The sequence below is a fragment of the Oncorhynchus mykiss genome, chromosome 12, assembly GCF_013265735.2.
Source record: "Oncorhynchus mykiss isolate Arlee chromosome 12, USDA_OmykA_1.1, whole genome shotgun sequence".
NCBI classification, from domain to species: Eukaryota; Metazoa; Chordata; class Actinopteri; order Salmoniformes; family Salmonidae; genus Oncorhynchus; species Oncorhynchus mykiss.
In genome coordinates, this window is record NC_048576.1 from 36,317,389 (window position 1) to 36,340,390 (window position 23,002).

At 43.0% G+C, this 23,002-nt stretch overlaps 1 protein-coding gene across 2 annotated transcripts in view; it reads right to left on the reverse strand.

Annotated features, from left to right (window-relative positions):
* LOC110537517 (protein KIBRA) overlaps positions 1–23,002 on the reverse strand; it is a 46,909-nt gene that overhangs the window by 6,274 nt on the left and 17,633 nt on the right. The window contains exons 9-19 of one of the 2 annotated variants that reach the window (XM_036937475.1): positions 22,364–22,606; positions 20,807–20,896; positions 15,329–15,918; positions 12,835–12,952; positions 6,078–6,248; positions 3,899–4,091; positions 3,412–3,552; positions 3,161–3,225; positions 2,617–2,788; positions 2,142–2,315; positions 527–619 (exon numbers count right to left, since the gene is read on the reverse strand). In XM_036937475.1, the coding sequence (XP_036793370.1) occupies positions 527–619; positions 2,142–2,315; positions 2,617–2,788; positions 3,161–3,225; positions 3,412–3,552; positions 3,899–4,091; positions 6,078–6,248; positions 12,835–12,952; positions 15,329–15,918; positions 20,807–20,896; positions 22,364–22,606 (2,050 nt within the window). The remainder of the gene's footprint in view (positions 1–526; positions 620–2,141; positions 2,316–2,616; positions 2,789–3,160; positions 3,226–3,411; positions 3,553–3,898; positions 4,092–6,077; positions 6,249–12,834; positions 12,953–15,328; positions 15,919–20,806; positions 20,897–22,363; positions 22,607–23,002) is intronic. The other variant, XM_021623621.2, reaches the window with a different exon arrangement.

The following is a 23,002-nucleotide window of genomic DNA, read 5'->3' on the forward strand; positions in this document are numbered from 1 at the left end:
GACAGACAGATCTGTCCTGGACATAGATCACTCCTTGTCCCAGCATTAATAGAGGCCAGAGAATGTCAGGCCACATTAACAATTCAACCAGCCATTAAATATTAAGACTCACTTTTACTGAAGGCTAAGCCTCTGGTTTATGGAACCATAAACGTAAATTAACGTCTGAGTGTATCTAATAATGTGGCCACAGCTTGAGACTTGACTGCACTATTAGACTGTCAAGAGCCAGAACAGTGAGAACAGAGCAAAGCACTGGAATAAATAGAGACTGAAAAAGAAAACGTGCTTGTTATACTGAGAACCTTGGCAAACAGACAGAAAATTAAAGTTAAATGGGTATCTTTAGCATAGAAATATAGAACGCTAGAAAGTATCACCATGGTAGGATACGTACGAAGTGAGTGGTTTATATAATAGTAATATAGAATGATTGATATGATGAAGTGGGTATTTATACGACGTAGAAATATAGAATGATAGATCGTATCCATCCGGCCATTGATCCTAAGTGGGTAGTTTCTACCTTTTTCATGCGCATGCTGCGTCTCTCCGATGCATTCCTGACGAATGGAGACTTCTTAGACAGAGTGGAGCTGTCGCTGTCACTGCGGTTAATCTGATGTTCACATAGTAGAAAGGCAAAAACCAACAAAATTAAGAAAGTTAGAACGAGAACAGCAAAAATAACAGCTTTTGTTGGGTTAAAGATGCATTGCAAAGCTAAGCTCAACTGAAAACAGTAGTCAAAGTGAACTGTATTTTTTAATCTTATCCAGATCAACTTACACTGTGTACACAAAAGTATGTAGACACTCCTTCAAATGAGTCGATTCGGCTATTTCAGCCACACCCGTTGCTGACAGGTGTATAAAATCGAGCATACAGCCATGCAATCTCCATACACAAACATTGACAGTAGAATGGCCTTTACCGAAGAGCTCAGTGACTTGCAACGTGACACCGTCACCTTTCCAGCAAGTCAGTTCGTCAAATGTCTGCCCTGCTAAAGCTGCCCGGGTCAATTGTAAGTGTTGTTATTGTAAAGTGGAAACAACTAGGAGCAACAACGGCTCAGTCGCGAAGTAGTAGGCCACACAAGCTCACAGAACAGGACTGCTGAGTGCTGAAGCGCGTAAAAATCACCTGTCCTTGGTTGCAACACTCACCACAGAGTTCCAAACTGCCTCTGGAAGCAAAGTCAGCACAATAACTATTCATCGGGAGCTTGATTAAATGGGTTTCCATGGTTGAACAGCCACACACAAGCCTAAGATCACCATGCGCCATGCCAAGCGTTGGCTGGAGTGGTGTACAGCTCGCCGCCATTGGACTCTGGAGCAGTGGAAACGTGATCTCTGGAGTGATGAATCACGCTTCACCATTTGGAAGTCCAACGGACGAATCTGGCTTTGGTGGATGCCAGGTGAATGCTACCTGCCCCAATGCCTAGTGCCAACTGTAAAGTTTGGCAGAGGAGGGATAATGGTCTGAGGCTGTTTTTCATGGTTCGGGCTTGGCCCCTTAGTTCCAGTGAAGGGAAATCTTAATGCTACAGCACACAATGACATTATAGACAATTCTGTGAATCCATCTTTGTGGCAACAGTATGGGGAAAGCCCTTTCCTGTTTCAGCATGACAATACCCCCGTGCGCAAAGCGAGGTCCATACTGAAATGGTTTGTCGATATTGGTGTGGAAAAATTTGTCTGGCCTGCACAGAGCCCTGACCTCAACCCCATCTTTGGGATGAATTGGAATGTGGAGGCCTAATCGCCCAACATCAGTGCCCAACCTCACTAATGCTCATGGCTGAATAGAAGCAAGTCCCCACAGCAATGTTCCAACATCTAGTGGAAAGCCTTCCCAGAAGAGTGGAGGCTGTTATAGCAGCCCAGGGGGGACCAGCTTCATATTAGTGCCCATGATTTTGTAATGAGATGTCTGACGAGCAGGTGTCCACATACTTTTGGTCATGTAGTGTATAATAAGTACAATTTAAAAAAATTAGGCTATGCATTTTACTAAGTTTGAGAGTAGATACAGTATGTACTAATGTTAATCTATATATCTAGTATAGATATGCCCTAGCATATTCTAGATAAGTACTAAATATGTCCATGAGGAGTGTGTTTGCTCACCCGACAGATGTACTGGCTCTGGGGCCCAGGGGAGAAGGTCTTGGAGCGGATTATGGTGTTTCCCCGGATAAAGGGGTTCTGCTGGGGAACATCGCGGAGTCGATGCTCCTTGGGCCGGACCACCGAGGAGGCGGCATGGTGGTGGTTGAGGCCGGTACTGGTCTCCTTGTTCACCTGGGGACAGAGCACGAGATCAGTCATTTCACACAGTCAAGCTTGGCTTACAGATTTACTGTTTTGTTCAGTTACTGTTACAACTGTGATCATGCCATTCACAGTCATGTGTTAGAACTGTTGAGCACGTTTTGAGTCTGCATATTAAGGAGTTTGTCGAACTGTTGAGTTTGAACCAAATTAACATGTGTTTTACTCAAATACTTCCCATTAACATCCTCTGTAATTAAAAACAAATTAATTAATGTAAAATAAAATTGCATTCATTTATGCATATTGTATAGTTAGAGTCCCCACTTACCCTCTCAGTCATAGTTCCTGTTTGAGTAGGTTTGGCCGCCACCTTCTCTCCCTCCCATTGTCTGCTCTCGGGATACAACTCCTCCTCTTCAGGCCCCTCTACATGGTTGTCTCCCTCGTCTTCAAATACATCTCCTTCCAGCACTTCACTGTGCCTGTGGAGGGTTGAAACACTATCAGATGGACAGGGAGGGAGAAACCTGTGAGTTATTCATCTATCAGATTCTACCTGTGAGGGGGGTGTGGGAGTGGAGAGGTGGTTAGTACGCCACTGGGCTTTCGAAATTGCCACTTAACGTCTTAGCTTATTCCCACGGGAGAGATAGATGGGAGAGGGGGAAAAGGGGGGAGTGTATCAGAAATTCAAGCACTGTCATTGTGGTTTTGAACCTGCAGGGTGGGATTCCGGATGTGTGTGTGTGTGTTTGAGACAAGAATGGAAGAATGGCCTGTCCACCATAGAGGTTGAAAGGGGGAGGAGGACAGATGAGAAGACGGGAGAATAAAGGCATAAAGGTGCTGTTGTTAACGTAGGGAGAGCTCACCATTCATCTTCCCCTGGTGCACCCTCCAGACTGCCTGCTACTCTCTCTGTGGTAGGGACAGAGCTCTGGAACACACCACAAACACACACACAGTTACTCATCTATTACATGCATTCATAAGATACATACAGCATGTTAATAAATGAAAGAACACTTATGTAACACGTCTACATACAGATTTAAAACAACAGAGCCAGTTCATTTTGAAATGCAGCCTATTGTTATACATGACGAATGAAGGTCTGTGTTACCCTTTCAGACTGTGTAGCCGTCCCGGTCTCTTTGTCCTTGCTATTGATTTGGGGCATGAAGGAGTAGCTCAGGAGGTTGTAGCACATGACACATCTCTCCCCAGAGGTGTTGACATCAGCCAGGCTTATCTGAGAACCAGCCTGCCCAGAGGAGAGGAGGGAGAAGCAGGGAGACATTATAAGAGTTAAAAGGTGGTTTACTGAAGGATGTTATACACCGATGTAACAGACTTCATGCATGAGACACAGTACGGAGTGTCAGAGGGACAAAAATCCACTTATGCTCACTTATGGCAATACACCACTGTCATGTGATTCAATAACAACAGGTGTGGAAGCTTAAAAAGGTATACATTGGGATTTCGACGTACACATTGCAAATACACCACCGTGGGTGGCAGTGTTTCTACTGTATATGGGTGTGCTGGTGTTAAGGACTATTTGTTTTGTTGACGCTAACTTACAAAATGTGTGTCGTTAAACTCACCAGACACTCCTCGCGGCCAGATGGGCTTGTGTGGCACACGTCCACCCTCAGGGTCTTCTGCCGCAGAACATTATGGGCCATCTGGATGCCGAATACTTCGTTGACCTCCACGGCGTCCTGGGGGAGAGAGCCACGCGTCCGGAAAAGGCAGCGGGTGGTCTCAGAGCAGGGGAGGACAGCCACACGGATGTACCTACGGAAGGGAAGCACAGTTAAACATCTAGACAATGTGCACACAGTGTGTACCGTGAAGAACAAATGATACAGTACTTTCAATACAAACACACCGACTTAAATGAGAAAAGTGGGTACAGACAGCATACAGTGCATTCGGAAGTATTCAGCCCCCTAGACTTTCTCCACATTTTGTTCCATTACAGCCTTATTCTAAAATGGATTAAATAAAACCTTTTCCTCATCAACCTTCACACAATACCCCATAATGACAAAGCAAAAAACAGGATAAGAAATTTTAGCAAATAAAAACTGAAAAACCTTATTCACATAAGTATTCAGAACCTTTGCCATGAGACTCAAAATTGAGCTCCGGTGCATCCTGTGTCCATTGATCATCCTTGAGATGTTTCTACAACATGATTGGAGTCCACCTGTGGTAAATTCAATTTATTGGACATGATTTGGAAAAGCACACACCTGTCTATAAAAGGTCTCAGTTGACAGTGTATGTCAGAGCAAAAACCAGGCCACGAGGTCGAACAAATTGTCCGTAGACCTCCGAGACAGGATTGTGTTCGTGGCACAGATCTGGGGAAATGTACCACAAAGCATTTCTTCACCATTGAAGGTCCCCAAGAACACAATGGCCTCCATCATACTTAAATGGAATAATTTTGGAACCACCAAGACTCTTCCTAGAGCTGGCCACCTGGCCAAACTGAGCAATCGGGGGAGAAGGGCCTTGGTCAGGGAGGTGACCAAGAACCTGATTTTCACACTGACAAGAGCTCCAGAGTTACTCTGTGGAGATGGTAGAACCTTACAGAAGGACAACCACCTCTGCAGCACTCCACCAAATCAGGCATTTATGGTAGAGTGGACAGACGGAACCACTCCTCATTAAAAAGGCACATGACAGACCGCTTGGAGTTTGAGAGTCCTTTAGGTGCCTTTTGGCAGACCCTGAGAAACAAGATTATCTGGTCTGATGAAACCAAGATTGAAATCTTTAGCCTGAATGCCAAGCGTCACATCTGGAGGAAACCGGTCACCATCCCTAGGATCGAGGCAAAGATTAACAGAGCAAATTACAGAGAGATACTTGATGGAAACCTGCTCCAGAGTGCACAGGACCTCAGACTGGGGCAAAGGTTCACCTTCCAACAGTCAAGACAATGTGGCTTGGGGATAAGTCTCTGAATGTCCTTGAGTGGCCCAGCCAGAGCCTGGATTTGAACCCGATCGAACAGCTCTCCTGGAGAGACCTGAAAATAGCTGTGTAGCGACGCTCCACTTCCAACCTGACAGAGCTTGAGAGGATCTGCTATGCTGACTTGCTGCACCCTTGACAAATACTGTGATCATTATTATTTGACCATGCTGTTCATTTATGAACATTTGAACATCTGGGCCATGTTCTGTTATAATCTCCACCCGGCACAGCCAGAAGAGGACTGGCCAGCCTGGTTCCTCTCTAGGTTTCTTCCTAGGTTTTGGCCTTTCTACAGAGTTTTTCCTAGCCACTGTGCTTCTACACCTGCATTGCTTGCTGTTTGGGGTTTTAGGCTGGGTTTCTGTACAGCACTTTGAGATATCAGCTGATTTTAAAAAGGGCTATATAAATACATTTGATTTTGATTTGATCTGCAGAGCAGAATGGGAGAAACTCCCCATATACAGGCATGCCAAGCTTATGGCGTCATACCCAAAAAGACTCGAGGCTGTAATCACTGTTAGAGATGCTTGAAATTGCTGAGTAAAGGATCTGAATACTTACGTAAATGTGAGTTTTTTTTTGTTAATTTCTAAAAACATGTTATTGCTTTGTCATTATAGGGTTGTGTGTGTAGATTGATGAGAATAAGGCTGTAACATAATAAAATGTGGAAAATGCACTGTATGCTCAGACAGTCATCTGAGAGGTGTTTGTTTCACATAACCTAACAAGTAATGACAGCCATTCACTCCTAAAGCAAAGACAAAAGATAACTTTGCTACATACATTTTGTGGTTGGGCAGCGGGGTGAGGGTGCTGCAGTTGGAGAGCTGCATGACTAACACGGTGAAACGCTTGTCTTTCACCTCGTACTTCAGGCCCAGTCTGACCTGGGCACAGCCTAGAGGACCTCCCCTCTCCTCGTAGCCCAGCAGCAGCTCTGCTGGGGGGACAGGTCTGGGAACAGTGACACATACAACAGGTTTAGGGTTAGATCCACAAAGTGGCTATCAAATACAGTACCTGGAAGCCAGTCTGGTTTGTGCTTTAGCTATTAACCTTACATTTAAGTCTAGGAGGTGATATCAGGAAATTATAGGATGTGATATCAGTGATATCAGTCCAAACAGATATGGCAACCAGACTTCAAAATAGCAGAGTAAGTTGTGAGAGGGACTGGCAACATACAGTATATGACAAAAAGCCCCTCACGCTCCGGGGCCAAACAAAACACAATGCAAATATGCTGGATGTTTGTTTGACAAATAGTACTGCAGACAGCTGGTATCCAGCGATCACTTGATGTAAACCAAAGATACTGTATATATACTGAGATCGTCTTGTCTCGAGCCGCCCTAACAATCGGAGTCATTGTCCCAAAGGCGGGAAAGGCAGGCGATCTGCTTATTGGTCTGCTTATCGTGGACAGATTTTGACTGGAGTAAACCCTCTCGCTTTGCCTCTTCCTCTCTGTCTAAACACATATGTTAACTCATTGTCTCACGTCAGATAGCGTGACGTCTGTCTGCACTCATATCTCGCAAACACTCATACCAAAAAATGTGTTTGGCTACAATATACATTCCAAAAAAAAATGTTTTAATTACTAAGCTGACATCGTCCACTGAACCCCCTTTCATCCTAATGTTTTTATTTTTGTATTTTAATTTATTAGGATTCCCATTAGATACTGCCAAGGCAGCCGATACTGCCAAGGCAGCAGATACGCAGATACTGCCAAAGCAGCAGATACGCAGATACTGCCAAAGCAGCAGATACGCAGATACTGCCAAGGCAGCAGATACGCAGATACTGCCAAGGCAGCAGATACGCAGATACTGCCAAGGCAGCAGATACGCAGATACTGCCAAGGCAGCAGATACTCCTCCTGGGGTCCAAACAGGATTAAAATAATTATATAACATAACGCAACAGCCTACATCAAACAAACAATACATCATATGCAAGACATCACCACATTACTACTCTACAACCACAAATTCACAACATTACATTTACAAACCTACAATATTACAATGTGTGTGCATATTCATTTGTGTGTGTGTGTGTGTGTGTCTCTTCACAGTCCCCGTTGTGCCGCCGTGAGGTGTTTTATATGTTTTTTTTTTGTTTTTTTTTAAATCAGATTTTACTACTCGCTTGAGTTACTTGATGTGGAAGAGAGATCCATGTGGTCATGGCTCTACAGTATGTGGTACTGTGCGTATCCCCAGAGTCTGTTCCGGACTGTGAAGAGACCCCTGTTAGCATGTCTTGTGGGGCATGTATGGGTGTCTGAGTTGTGTGTTATCTGTTTGAACAGACATCAATACCTCTCACAGAAGACAAGGAGAGATTGACATGAATGTTATTGACGTTAGGCCTCTGGGTATATTTACGGGCCAGCCATGCTGCTCTGGGCCAACTGTAATTTTCCCATGTCCCTCTTTTTAACACTTGACCATATGCCTGGGCAGTAGTCCAGGTGTGATAAAACTAGGGCCTGCAGGCCTTGTTTTGTTGATTATGATGTCAAGAAAGCAGAGTAGTGCTTTTTCAAGACCTCTCCCCATCCTAGCTACTGTTGTGTCAATGTTTTGATTACATCAAGCAGTTAAGTCTCAGCTTGCTCAATTGCCACATTCATTACAACATTTTGTTGAGATTTAGGTTTCCGCGAATGATTTGTCCCAAATGCAATGCTTTTAGTTTTTTTTTAAATATATTTAGGACTAGCTTATCACCCATTCTAAAACGGACTGCAGCTCTAGGTGTTGCAGTGATTTAACTTGCTGTGGTACCTGACGTGTATAATGTTGAGTCATCAGCCTACATAGCCACACAAGCTTTACTCAGTGCTAGGTCATTACTAAAAATAGAAAAAAGGGGCAAAAACCACTGCCTTGAAGTATGCCAGATTCTACCTGGTTTATGTTAGAGGCTTCTATTTAAGTGATATTGCCCGAGAAGCTGGTGTTTGCAGGATACATTGGCACGGGTGTTCTTCGTCCCGAGACGAAGCTGAGGGTCGGCAAACCGTGCCAATATATCCTCCAAACACAGGCTTCTTGGGCATTATCACTTTTATACAACGAGTTACCAACATACTCAAATAATGATTGACATATTTTCATAAAAAACTTTATTTTGATTAATTTATTCATACTATTTCGTCCCGACACAAATCTAGGGTTGCTACCCAAACCGGCTGGTCGTTCTGTTGCCAGAGACATGACCCAGTCACATTCAGTCTTTTTGTTCTGGATCTATGGACGCGACCCAGTCATTAGTTCTAAATGTTCCATTGCCATTCTGGCTGGTAACTTTCTTATCTCTTGTTTGCTAGCTAGCCAACTACGGCTAATTTACGATCACGTGAAACAGTGCAGCCAAAATAACACCAGTAGTTGTATTTGCATTTGTTTATGCAAAGTGACATTTATTGTGACATCCATAACAATGAGCTAATGAGGTGCGATTTGGCCTGACATGGAAAATGTGCTCACTCATCAGGATACTTGTTCAGAGGAGCTAGCCAACAACACAGCTAACAGAATCACTTCAAACTGAAGCTGGAAAGACTGCAAACTACAGTAGCTGCACTTTGTTTAGTTTGACCTTTTTTCAATTGACATTTCTTTGTATATATCCATAAAAATGATGAAAGTTGATTCATGAGTTCGACTGGCTGAAAAACGCTGCCTGCCACTCTCTAAGTCTCGACTCATTCATTACTATGGAACAGCTGGAGATCAAATTTGAATATTTACATTTGAAAACTTAAATGTTGGTCTAAAAGAAATGTGAGAATCTCCACTATAAAAAGCATCTAGACATTAAGTTTATAACTTGCCGGGCTGGGCTGATGAGACAGTGGATTGCACAGTCAGATGGAACAGAATAAAAAGGCATTATAATGTCAGATTTAGCTGGTGGTAACTTGTGGAATAGACTGTCTGGAATGCGGTTTGAACCAATCAGCATTCAGGATTAGACCCACCCGTTGTATAATAAAGAATACCCTGTGTTCTGTTAGAAAGGCAACCCTTGATCCACGATAAGGCTTTACATCCTCTGCCATAACATCGATTGTTTCAGAAGCATGCTTTGATCAATAACGTCAAAAGCTGCAATGCAGCCTAACAGCTCCCACAATCTTATCATTATCAATTCCTTTCAGTCATTTGTGTTAGTGCTATACATGTTGCATGTTGAGGGCCCTTCCCTATAAGCATTAGTTAATTTGTTTACTCTGAAATAGCATTGTATCTGGTCAAACACCATTTTATTCTCAAGTTTACTAACTTTGACAAACCTCCTGGTACTTGACAACTATATTGCCACTCATATTCGCCATCTTACCAAAAACTATATACAGTGCCTTGCGAAAGTATTCGGCCCCCTTGAACTTTGCGAGCTTTTGCCACATTTCAGGCTTCAAACAAAGATATAAAACTATTTTTTTGTGAAGAATCAACAACAAGTGGGACACAATCTTGAAGTGGAACGACATTTATTGGATGTTTCAAACTTTTTTAACAAATCAAAAACTGAAAAATTGGGCGTGCAAAATTATTCAGCCCCTTTACTTTCAGTGCAGCAAATTCTCTCCAGAAGTTCAGTGAGGATCTCTGAATGATCCAATGTTGACCTAAATGACTAATGATGATAAATACAATCCACCTGTGTGTAATCAAGTCTCCGTATAAATGCACCTGCACTGTGATAGTCTCAGAGGTCCGTTAAAAGCGCAGAGAGCATCATGAAGAACAAGGAACACACCAGGCAGGGTCGAGATACTGTTGTGAAGAAGTTTAAAGCCGGATTTGGATACAAAAAGATTTCCCAAGCTTTAAACATCCCAAGGAGCACTGTGCAAGCGATAATATTGAAATGGAAGGAGTATCAGACCACTGCAAATCTACCAAGACCTGGCCGTCCCTCTAAACTTTCAGCTCATACTAGGAGAAGACTGATCAGAGATGCAGCCAAGAGGCCCATGATCACTCTGAATGAACTGCAGAGATCTACAGCTGAGGTGGGAGACTCTGTCCATAGGACAACAATCTCGTATATTGCACAAATCTGGCCTTTATGGAAGAGTGGCAAGAAGAAAGCCATTTCTTAAAGATATCCATAAAAAGTGTTGTTTAAAGTTTGCCACAAGCCACCTGGGAGACACACCAAACATGTGGAAGAAGGTGCTCTGGTCAGATGAAACTAAAATTGAACTTTTTGGCAACAATGCAAAAAGATATGTTTGGCGTAAAAGCAACACAGCTCATCACCCTGAACACACCATCCCCACTGTCAAACATGGTGGTGGCAGCATCATGGTTTGGGCCTGCTGTTCTTCAGCAGGGACAGGGAAGATGGTTAAAATTGATGGGAAGATGGATGGAGACAAATACAGGACCATTCTGGAAGAAAACCTGATGGAGTCTGCAAAAGACCTGAGACTGGAACAGAGATTTGTCTTCCAACAAGACAATGATCCAAAACATAAAGCAAAATCTACAATGGAATGGTTCAAAAATAAACATATCCAGGTGTTAGAATGGCCAAGTCAAAGTTTAGACCTGAATCCAATCGAGAATCTGTGGAAAGAACTGAAAACTGCTGTTCACAAATGCTCTCCATTCAACCTCACTGAGCTCGAGCTGTTTTTCAAGGAGGAATGGGAAAAAATGTCAGTCTCTCGATGTGTAAAACTGATAGAAACATACCCCAAGCGACTTACAGCTGTAATCGCAGTAAAAGGTGGCGCTACAAAGTATTAACTTAAGGGGGCTGAATAATTTTGCACGCCCAATTTTTCAGTTTTTGATTTGTTTAAAAAGTTTGAAATATCCAATAAATGTCGTTCCACTTCATGATTGTGTCCCACTTGTTGTTGATTCTTCACAAAAAAATACAGTTGTATATCTTTATGTTTGAAGCCTGAAATGTGGCAAAAGGTCGCAAAGTTCAAGGAGGCCGAATACTTTCGCAAGGCACTGTACCTGTAGATAAACTTTACACTTTTTTTTTGTCATGAGTAAGACTACCTAATTCTACACCTCGCTAAGGTGTTTTGTGTTTACACAAATTTGCTAGCTAGCGCATAGTGTCTACTTACTGGCTGAACTAGTCCAAAATCAATCCATAGGAATCGAAAGGCAGGGTTACTAACGACGGCAGTTCACACACTGCCGAATGCTCCCTCTAGATAGCTAGTTAGTGTAGAGAAGTTCTAGCTAATGCACAAATGACTTTTCATGATATATGTTCTGCAGTGAAAAGATCGCAGAGTTCTGTGACGTTATTGCATTGGCCAAACGTTCAAGTAGTGAGGCACAATGCCAGCTGTCAAAGTCAGATAAACTAACTCCTGTAACAGTCCCATAACTTTGGTGCCGTACAACTTCAACAAGCTGGTAAACCAGCTACCGTATGGCCATTCAAACAAGCTTGCACTAGGCTGCTAGCTGTTTGGTCAGCTTATCAAGCATGGTTTGCAGTAGTAGCCAGCGCGTCGTAGCTTCTGAGAATGGAGTGATTTTCAGATTTAGGAACTACTGTTACGCACAAGGAGGTTACGCCTCATTCACATTATATCTGAGCAGTCTGTTGCATACCGCCAGATATCATTCATTTTAATGGGGACCATTCACAACAGAGTGGTATCGCAGCGCCCCCTTGCAGTTGAAGGCTCAGTTGCGAAACGGATGCCACATACTTGGAATCTTTCCAAACTTTGTGTCGCCTTCATTGCAGGCAGAGTCAGTCAATAAAACAGGAAGTTACCCAAATGTAACAGGTATCAGTAAACATTAATAAAAACTAAACTTATTTGCTGATAATATGCTGATATACCTAACCAAAATTGAAAACTCAATGCCCCCCTTGTTTAAAATATTTTTGGAATACTCTAAAATTTCAGGATATAAACTTTACATGGGAAAGAAATGAAATAATGGTAATAGGAAAAATAACTCATGATCTACAGCCATACTTTAAGTGGACCACAAAATATACTGCTTAATACGTGATAAATACATAAAGATAACTTTATCCCATTACTCAACAATATGAAAGCAGATCTATTTAAATGGAACAATCTTGCCACAATTCTTACAGGTAGAATAAACCTCTTCAGAATGGCATGGCTCCCAAAGGTTCTACATTTATTCTCAGACATTCTTTAAAAAAAGGTATACTGTCTTAACACTTGATTTGGGCAAAATAAAACTCAGAATAAATGGGAACGTTTTAAAGTAAACTCACCCCATTCCGTACAAATGTGCGCAACCGCAACATTCAAACGAGGCTACAAAGAAAACTAATGGGACTGTAGCGACTGTGTTGACTTCACAATCTGGGGTGTGAACTACGTTTTTATTCAAGCGCTGATCGACATGGTAATGTTCACTTTCATATAGTTAGATAGGGGTGTTAATGAAGCACTAATCTTTTCTTACTATCCGTGACGGGTCAGGCTCCAGTGTAACGAAATTAGAGACACTTGTCCTCCAGGTGACCCAGTGGCTACTACAGTACCCACCTGTCAGAGGGCTCGTACACCCCGCTGTCACCCGCCACCGACTCATCAGACACTGCTGATGTCACACCCATCTTCTTCGACTCAGCACCCACCGTCCCTCGGACCTGCGCTACGGCATCTATGTGAAAAGGGGGTTGGGAAGAGGAGGATAGGGAGGGGTTGGGAAGAGGAGGATAGGGAGGGTTTGGGAAGAGGAGGATTGGAAAAGAGAAGGGAGGAAAAGCGGAGTGTAGAGAAAGACAACACATTGTCACAACCTTTCCTCCTTGCAGCCATGGAAACAGGTGTTGAGTTGCATAGCTGGAGTAGGTTCACTTTACAACACCACAGGTAACAGTGGGCCAAAACTTAACCCCCAGTCTCTCACTTCTCCACCTGTAGTGCCCCCATTGGCAATCAGGTATCAGGTGCAATCTTGAATTCATTATGAGGTGCATGCACTCACACCCCTACTACAGTGGAGGAAGCCAGACCATCCAGTTAGAATGTGTTGAATGTTACATCATCAGTGTGTATGTTGATACAGCTCTGTCTCTGAAACACCCATATGTATATATGTATGTCTGACTTCAACTGTGTGTGTGTGTGTGTGTGTGTGTGTGTGTGTGTGTGTGTATGTGTGTGTGTATATATATATATATATATATATATATATATATATATATATATATATATATATATATATATATATATATATATATATATATATATATATATATATATATATATATATATTTGAAGTCAGACATTTAAACTCAGTGTTTCACAATTCCTGACATTTAATCCTAGTAAAATTCCCTGTCTTAAGTCAGGTAGGATCACCACCTTATTTTAAGAATGCTTTAACTTCCTGACTGATGTTTTGAGATGTTGCTTCAATATGTTCACACAATTTCCCAGCCTCATGATGCCATCTTTTTTGTGAAGTGCACCAGTCCCTCCTGCAGCAAAGAACCCCCACAACATGATGCTGCCACCCCCGTGCTTCACGGTTGGGATGGTAATCTTCGGCTTGCAAGCCTCCCCCTTTTTCCTGCAAACATAACAATGGTCCTTATGGCCAAACAGTTCTATATTTGTTTCAGTAGACCAGAGGACATTTCTCCAAAAAGTACAATCTTACTCCCCATGTGCAGTTGCAAACCGTAGTCTGGCTTTTTTAAGGCTGTTTTGGAGCATTGGCTTATTCCTTGCTGAGCGGACTTTCAGGTTACGTCAATATAGGACTCGTTTTACTGTGGATATAGATACCTTTGTACCGGTTTCCTCCAGCATCTTCACAAGGTCCTTTGCTGTTGTTCTGGGATTGATTTGCACTTTTCGCACCAAAGTACGTTCATCTCTAGAAGACAGAATGCATTTCCTTCCTGAGCGGTATGACGGCTGCGTGGTCCCATGGTGTTTATACTTGCGTACTATTGTTTGTACAGATGAACATGGTACCTTCAGGCATTTGGAAATTGCTCCCAAGGATGAACCAGACTTGTGGAGGTCTAAAATTATTTTTCCTGAGGTTTTGGTTGATTTCTGTTGGTATTTCAGAAATAATTTGTCTGTAAGCAATTGTTGGAAAAATTACTTGGGTCATGCACAAAGTAGATGTCCTAACTGACTTGCCGAAACTATATTTTGTTAATTAACAAGACATTTGTGGAGTGGTTGAAAAACAAGTTTTAATGACTCCAACCTAAGTGTATGTCAACTTCCGACTTCAACTGTATAGTCACATTCAAATTTTTCTTTGTGTGACGCTGACACTGCTCTGATTTGCAATGTGTTGCAAATTAATTAGATAATTCAAACATTCATTCTTTATGGATCAGAATGGGGATGACTATATACTCCACTACACACCACCACATAGTAACCCAATACCAGACTGTACACGGTCACAGTGGTGTACAGTACTTAAGTAAAAAATACTTGAAAGTACTACTTAAGTAGTTTTTGGGGGTATCTGTACTTTAATATGTATATGACAACTTTTACTAAACCACATTCCTAAAGAAAATGATGTACTTTTTACTCCATATATTTTCCTTGACACCCAAAAGTACTCATGACATGTTGAATGCTTAGCAGGACAGGAAAATTGTCTAATTCACACATTTATCAAGAGAACATCCCTACTGCCTCTGATTTGGGGGACTCACTAAACACATGCTTAGTTTGTAAATTATGTCAGTGTTGCAGCATGCCCCTGACTATCCGTAGATTAAAAACAAGTAAATTATGCCGTTTGCTTTATATAAGGAATTTGAAATGATTTATACTTTCACTTTTGATACTTAAGTATATTTGAGCAATTACATGTTCTTTTGATACTGAAGTATATTTACTCAAGTAGTATTTTACTGGGTGACTTTCACTCAAGTCACTTTACGTTTACTCAAGTATGAAAATTGGGTACTTTTTCCACCACCGCACAGTCACAGTTCATACAATTACTTCTGACAATGCTGTACCAATGTCAGATAATAGACAGTGACTGTACCTTTAAGCACCTCTCCAGCCATGGTCTGCTTAGTGTCCATCTCCACCCCTCCACCTTGCTGCTGCTCCTCCCTGTCCAGCCCCAGCTCCGTCAGCCTGCAATGCAGCTCCACATCCAGCCCCCCCGGGCCCCCCAACACTGCAAACCCCTCCCCTGAGAGGAATGTGGAGTCCATGACCAGCGGCGAGCAAGGTGGCGAGAGCGACGACAGCGAAGACCTCGGTGACAGCGAGCTCATGGACCTTGGCGTCTCCGATCGTCTCAGCGCCTGTAGCCTGGTGCCGGCCTCCGCACCCCCGCCGATAACACCCCCAGTCCCGGCATCTACTACAGGGACCACCTCGTGCTCGTGGATGGTGGTGATTGAGCTGGAAGGCCGGAAGCTGAAGACCGGGCCACCCTCCTGCAGTAGGGTTTCCAGTTTGTTCTGGAAGTCAGGGTCTCTCAGCTCAGGTTGCTCCAGGTAGATGTCGGTAAAGCTCAGGGAGGAGGTGGAGCCCAGGGAGGATGTGGTAGCCAAAGAGCCCCGGCTGGAGGTCAACGAGCCAAGGCTGCTGCCCGACGAACACGACAGCGTGCTGGCCGACAAACTGTAGGAAGATAGGGAGGAGAGGGTTGGATTGAAAGAAGGAGGAAAGAGAGAAGGCAGAGAGAGAAAAAGAGGGGATGGAAGTAGATGGAGAGAAAAAGAGGCAGAGAGGAGAGGATTGGATGGCGAGAAGGAAGGAGGGACAGAATGAGGGCAGAGAGGAGGGAGAGAGAGAATTGGGAACATAAAAAAAGGGAGCAAGGGAACAAGGAGAGATAAAGAGAGATAGAAGACCACAGTGTTAGAAGCACACTCCAGGCAGACCTATGACCCAGCTGCGCTTCAGCTCACAGACGGCTAGTCTAACCTATGACTCCCGTAGCCATTCCCCTGTCTGTGTGGGCACTGAAAACCAAATTTTCCTCCCCTCTTTTAGCCCTTCTTTTAACTTCAAATGCAGTTTCTGCTCTACAGCAAACATCCTAATTATAGCTTGGCAAGCTCATAAGGAATGACACAGGGGAGTTTCTCTGCATCTCAGCCCTTTGATGTACTGTAAATCAGCCAGAAAGAGAGGACAAATTAGGCATGATAGGAGAAAAAAAGAGAGACAGACACACAGAGACAGAGAGACACATGCTCGCTCTGTCTCTCTCTATTGTTGAAGTTAGTGCTGTGAAAAAGTACGTGCCCACTTTCTGATTTTCTTTATTTTTAGACTGAATGTTATCAGATCTTCAACCAAAACCATATACAGTGCATTCTGAAAGTATTCAGACCACTTGACATTGTTACATTACAGCATTATTCTAAAATGTATTAAAATTAGGGATGCACCATATAAAGATCAAATTAAAATGTTAAAAAAATATTTTTTTTAATATTTAAAAAATGTCATTTAAAAAATAAATAAAAAACATCGGTGAGCATATCGGCAACATCGGCCTAATGTCTAGTTTAACAGTGATGTGCAAAACCGATGTCAAAGCTGACGTGCATCCCTATATAAACATAGGTAGATGATGCCCTGAACAATATAGTGCTACACAGAACAAAAGCAGAAAAATACTAAGCACACACTTCCAACAACTAAACAAGTTCAAATCGAGCAGTCATTTATCCTCTCTAGGGTATGTGGGACGCTAGCATCCCACCTGGCTAACATCCAGTGAGATTGCAGAGCGCCGAGTTCAAATACAGAAATACTCATTATAAAAATTCTAAAGATTAACTTCTTGTGAATCCAACCACGGTGTCAGATTTTAAAAAATGCTTTACGGCGAAAGCAAATCAAATCAAATTGATTTATATAGACCTTCGTACATCAGCTGATATCTCAAAGTGCTGTACAGAAACCCAGCCTAAAACCCCAAACAGCAAGCAATGCAGGTGTAGAAGCACGGTGGCTAGGAAAAACTCTCTAGCATACCTTACGATTATTTGAGAACATAGCCCAGCAGACAAATCATTACAAACAGCAGCCAGCCAAGTAGAAGAAAGACTTTACAAGTCAGAAATAGAGATAAAATGAATCCCTTACCTTTGATGATCTTCATATGGTGGCACTCAGAAGACATTCATTTATTCAATAAAATGTTCCTTCTGTTCGATAAAGTCTCTTTATATCCGAAAACCTCTTCGCGCATTTTCTTCAGTAATCCACAGGCTCAAATGCAGTCACAACAGCCAGACAAAAAGTCTAAATTGTATCCGTAAAGTTCATAGAAGCATGTCAAACGTGACATGTCAAACATGTCAATCCTAAGGTAGTTTTTAGCCTAAATAATCTATAATATTTCAACCGGACAATAACGTTGTCAATATAAAAGGTAAACAAGAAAGGCACTCTCTGGTCGCGCGCATGAAAAAGCTCTGTGACACGGCAGGGTCCACTCATTGATTGCTCTTACTCCCTCATTTTTCAGAATACAAGCTTGAAACAATTTCTAAAGACTGTTGACATCTAGTGGAAGGAATTGGAACTGCAATTTGAGTCCTAAATCAATGGATACTGTAACGGCATTGAATAGAAAACTACAACAAAAAAATCCTACTTCCTGAATGGATTTTTCTCAGGTTTCGCCTGCCAAATCAGTTATGTTATACTCACAGACATTATTTTAACAGTTTTGGAAACTTTAGAGTGTTTTCTATCAAAATCTACTAATTATATGCATATCCTATCTTCTGGACCTGAGTAGAAAGCTGTTTAATTTGGGCATGCTTTTCATCCAAAATTCCAAATGCTGACACCTACCCTAGAGAAGTTAAAAGAGTAAGACAATTTCAGGGCGACACCTCAAAAGGCGAAATCCATTTACGCCAAGATAATGGAATTCATTGCTTTTGATAATCAACCGTTCTCTGTCGTGGATGATGTTGGCTTTTGCCGACTGGTCGAGCACCTCGAACCCCGGTACACACTACCAAGTAGGCACTATTTTTCAGATGTTGCCCTACCGGAGTTAGACAGTATTGTTGAAACGCACATCTATGAGCTTCTTGCTATGGGCGTCACTGCTATTAGCTTCACAACTGACATTTGGACCAGCGACACCATCCCCATGAGCATGCCGAGTCTGACAGCACAGCGGGTCGACGAGGATTTCGTACTGAGGAAAGCCGTATTGCATGCTCAAGAATGTGCTGGTTCTCATTACACTGCTGCCATTTCAATGGCATTCAAAAACATGAACACACCACTAGCGCCATTCGAACTGCCTCGAGAAATGAGCTCATCAACTGCACCTGCAGCAGACGTGATACCCTCTGTCATGGCTTTGAAACGCCTGCTCAACGAACTGCCAACACAGACCGTGGGGTTAAAACTTGCAAAAGTACTCGAGGCTGTGAACAAACGAGTCGGTGGCATTCTCTCTGAGCCTCTTTACTGTGTCGCCGCCATGCTCGGTGCTAGGTACAAGGACCACTACTTCGATGCAGATAAGAAACAGGGTTTACGCGAAATGCTAGACACAGCTGGACAAGATGGAAACAGACACAGTGAAAGTGCGCACCGAAGAAGAGGCTATGGACAGACAGAGCTGAAACTTCACTACTTGACATATATGATGAAATCCTGGTTGAGAATGAAACGACTGAGCAAATGAAACCGCAAGTAAGTGAAAGAAAAAAGGTTTTACTGGTAATGGGGACATACGTAAATGCCAACAAAACATTTTTGTCAGTGTCTGTGTTTCAACTATTTAACTGTACTAGAATGCTTAAAAGGCCGCTAAAAATGTAAATATCGGTTACAGGTCTAGTTATTTTTTGTCAATAACAATATTGGAAGGAACTGACCGTAGAGCACCGAGACAGTATTGTGTCCAGGCACAGACCTGGGTAAGTGTACCAAAAAATGTCTGCATCATTGAAGGTGTCCAAGAATACAGTGTGCACGGTCACTGTGTCCGTTTCCATCTTCTCCAGTTATGTATGTAACATTTCACGTAAACCCTGTTTGTCTGCATCGAAGTAGCGGTCCTTGTACATAGCGTTGAGCATGGTGGCGACACAGTAAAGAGGCTCAGAGAATGCCACCGAATCGCTTATTCACAGCCCGTGTCTGCAGTTTTGTTGAGCAGGCGTTTCAATGCCATGACAGAGGGTATCATGTCTGCTGCAGGTGCAGTTGATGAGCTCATTTCTCGAGTCAGTTGTTCGAATGGAGCTAGATAGTGTGTTCATGTTTCCAAGCTTCAAACATGTTCTCAAATGCCATTGAAATGACAGCAGCGGTATGACAACCAGCACATTCATGAGCATGCAATACAACTTTCCTCAGTACGAAATCCTCGATAACCCACTGTGCTCAGACTCAGCATGCTCATGGGGGTGGCTTCGCTGGTCCTAATGTCAGTCGTGAAGCTAATAGCAGGGACACTATTACTGTTTACCTCCGGGTAGGGAATCATCTGAAAAATAGCACACTTTGTAGTGTGTACCGGTGCTCGACCAGTCAGCGAAAGCCAACATCATCCACGACAGAGAACAGTTGATTGTCAAGGACAATGAATTCCATTATCTTGGCGTTAATGGATTTCGCCATCGAGTTGTCTCGCTGAAATTTTCTTACTCTTTCAAATGACCGCTGGACTTGTTGACTGCTTGATCCACACAGCAGACATTGTGGGCTAGGTTAGGAATGCTGTGTTGCACGTGAAGCGCTACATTTTACGTCATGTACATACGCAACTCAGCTTTGACATCGGTTTGCACATCAGCGTTAAACTAGACATCAGGCCGATGTTGGCATTTGTAGCTAATATCGACCAATTCCAATATGTTCACCGATATATCATGCATCCCTAGAAAATACTGTAGTCTAGAACAGCCCTCATGTGAACTTGTGGGGCTCAAGAAATGAAAGATAAAATATTTTCATGTGAATGAGGGGAATGTGATCTTTACCATTCCCCAGCTCCCCTGTAGACCTTGGATTAAAATATCACTCTTTCCCCTCAGAGGGTAGCGAGTAGGCTCAGGACGCCAGGCAAGGCCGGGTTGTGATGTTTATTGAAAATACCTTGATGAAACAGCTTGCAACTCTACAGTTGCCTCGAAGGTGAAATGGGTTAATTGGATGAAAATGTTGAATGTTCAGAAGCACTAAGCCCATTTTGAGATGTGAGAGGCTAGATAGGAGAGGAGACAGAAGAGGCTGTGCTCATAGAAGTGTGTAGTGATTCATGAAAAACTTCAGAGCAGAGTGCAGTAGTGGTGTACCATTACACCTTAGTGACTAGAACCTCACCAAGACCTCCACGGTAAAAATGTTGCCTGTGTCTCCATGTAGACAATAAAATGTATTCTTAAAATCGGTTTTCATTTTGAATGTGCACATCGAGTTGTGCAATAGGAGTTGACATGCTTAGTAGATACATTTAAGTGATTATGCCTCCTGAACTGACAGTGTGGAAGTGTGTTGTACAGACGGGTGTACATACCTCTTGAGCTGAGTGTGTAGTGAAGAGGCCAGGCGAACCATCTCCTCCAGCTCTCTCACCAGCTCGTTTCTCTTACAGTGCAATCTCAATCTGATAGAAAACAAAACATGTTAGGTCACAGCCGGATTGAAAATATATACAGCAGTATCGACACAGTTAAAAGAGCAAAAGGCAGACACTTGTGTCTCATAAAAGACATCTTGTTATCCAGTTCTTTGTTTATTGGGGGAGTGTGTCAGTGTAATGAGGCTTTAATGGAAACAGGCCATAACATAATAACAGTCTTTTGATCATCTTCCAGGCCGCAGTTACAGAACCAGCAGTTAGAAAAAGGCATCTTTTGTTTCCAACCTACATCTCCGGTTAGTGACACTCAGGTTACAGGAAGGGAGAAACCAGAGAGGGAACTCAATGCAGGTACAGTATTGAGAACAGAGAACAAGGTAGCTGTTTAGGAAAGATAGAGGGGGAGAGGGAGGAGGAATATGAATGAGAGAAAGAGAGGAAAAGAGACAGGAATGTGAGAGAGAAAGGGAGAAGAGAATGTGAGCGAGCGAGAGGGGAGAATGTGCCAGAGTCACAAGGCCCAATTGTTGTAGTCCCCTTGGTTACCTGATCCAGAGTGCAGGTGTCCAATCACTAAAGGGTAAAAATGCACCTTACAGAGGGCCAGTGATGGGTAAGAGGCTAGGGGGAAGGGGTTCTACACTACATATAGTATCCACTTCTACAGTCTGTGATCCAATTACAATCATGAGCCATGAATGTCATGAAAAAAGGTTATGCAGATTGAAGCAGCCAACACAACAAAAGGTGCACAGGTATGTTGTGTGTCTGGGAGTAACTCTTCCAGGGTCGACATACACAACGTTGGGTCGACATACACAATGTTAGGTCAACATAGTGAGCACAGTGTGATGCTTTTCAACCGGTTTGACAGTGTTTTCTTGAATCCAGATGGAGACGTCGGTCTGTTTTCCATAGTTAGTGTTCAGTCTAGTTTCTATTAACAGAGCCCAGTCCATCACCATGTCCACATCAGGGAGTAGACCTTTGTGTTAATGTAACAGTCATATCAGGTGCTGCACCCGAGGCACTTGCACTGTCTTTTCACTGCAGCTAAGGTACAGTATGTTGTGGGCCTTGCTCTGCCTATCTATTCCCTGTCTGTGAATATACTGCAGCCTAGTTCCAGTGGGATTCCAATGGCCCCCTTTCTCCTTCACGCAACAGACACGCCGACCCATTGTCTGGCTAGCATTGAAATGAGATGTATATGCACTCTTTTGGTGAGGTGCTGACTAACGGAACACTAAAAGCCAAAAAGTGGCAATAAAAGTTTCCTGCCAAGACAGAAGAGTGGATGACTAATTGAATCTCCTGTATCATTGTATGTGACCATAATGCTTTCCGGGTGTGCAGCTCTATTCCCTCTGTTATCCCTCCTTCCCTGACCGTGACCTTACCCAGGGATGGAGTGACGGCCAACTCTCAATAAGTCAGTGAGCCCCAGGGTGATCACGATTACTTAGTTGGGGATAAACCTCCCATGCTCACCTCTCAGTCAGGGCCTTGCTCTGGTTGTCCCTGGCAGCCTGCAGGTCTCTCTCAAGCATCTTCTTCTCAGTCTCAATCTTCTCCTGTTCATTGGGCGCTCTCTTGCAGGGCTTGATGTACTGCAGTTCCTTCAGTAGCTCCTCCTTCTCATTGATGAGGATGAGGCGGTCGCGCTCCGGGTCTAGCAGCCCCGGCCAAGCCTCACTGTCCAGTTTGGCTATCTGCACCTCGATGGTGGCAATCCTGGGGTTGGAGGGAGGAGAGGACATCATATAATTCATGTTCTTTTATGTTGTATTTAATTGTGTGGAGGAGAAGTTTAATAGAGATATAATATGGCTTATAACATGTTAAAGGTCATTATAAAGGCTCATGAATGCTCATAGCAAGTTATAAAGTCACTAGACTGATACTTGATGATGGGTTGTGTTGGGAATAAGCAATCTGGATAATGTGAAAAATAATGATTTTATGAATATCACTCGCTGCAACAGAATACCATTGTGGATACCATTTTCATGTGTCTGTGTCCAGTATTAAGGAAGTAAGAGGTCGTTTCACGAGTAGGGCTGTGGGGGTCACGAAATTGTCAGCCGGTGATTGTCAAGCCAATAACTGTCATTCTCACGGTAATTGACC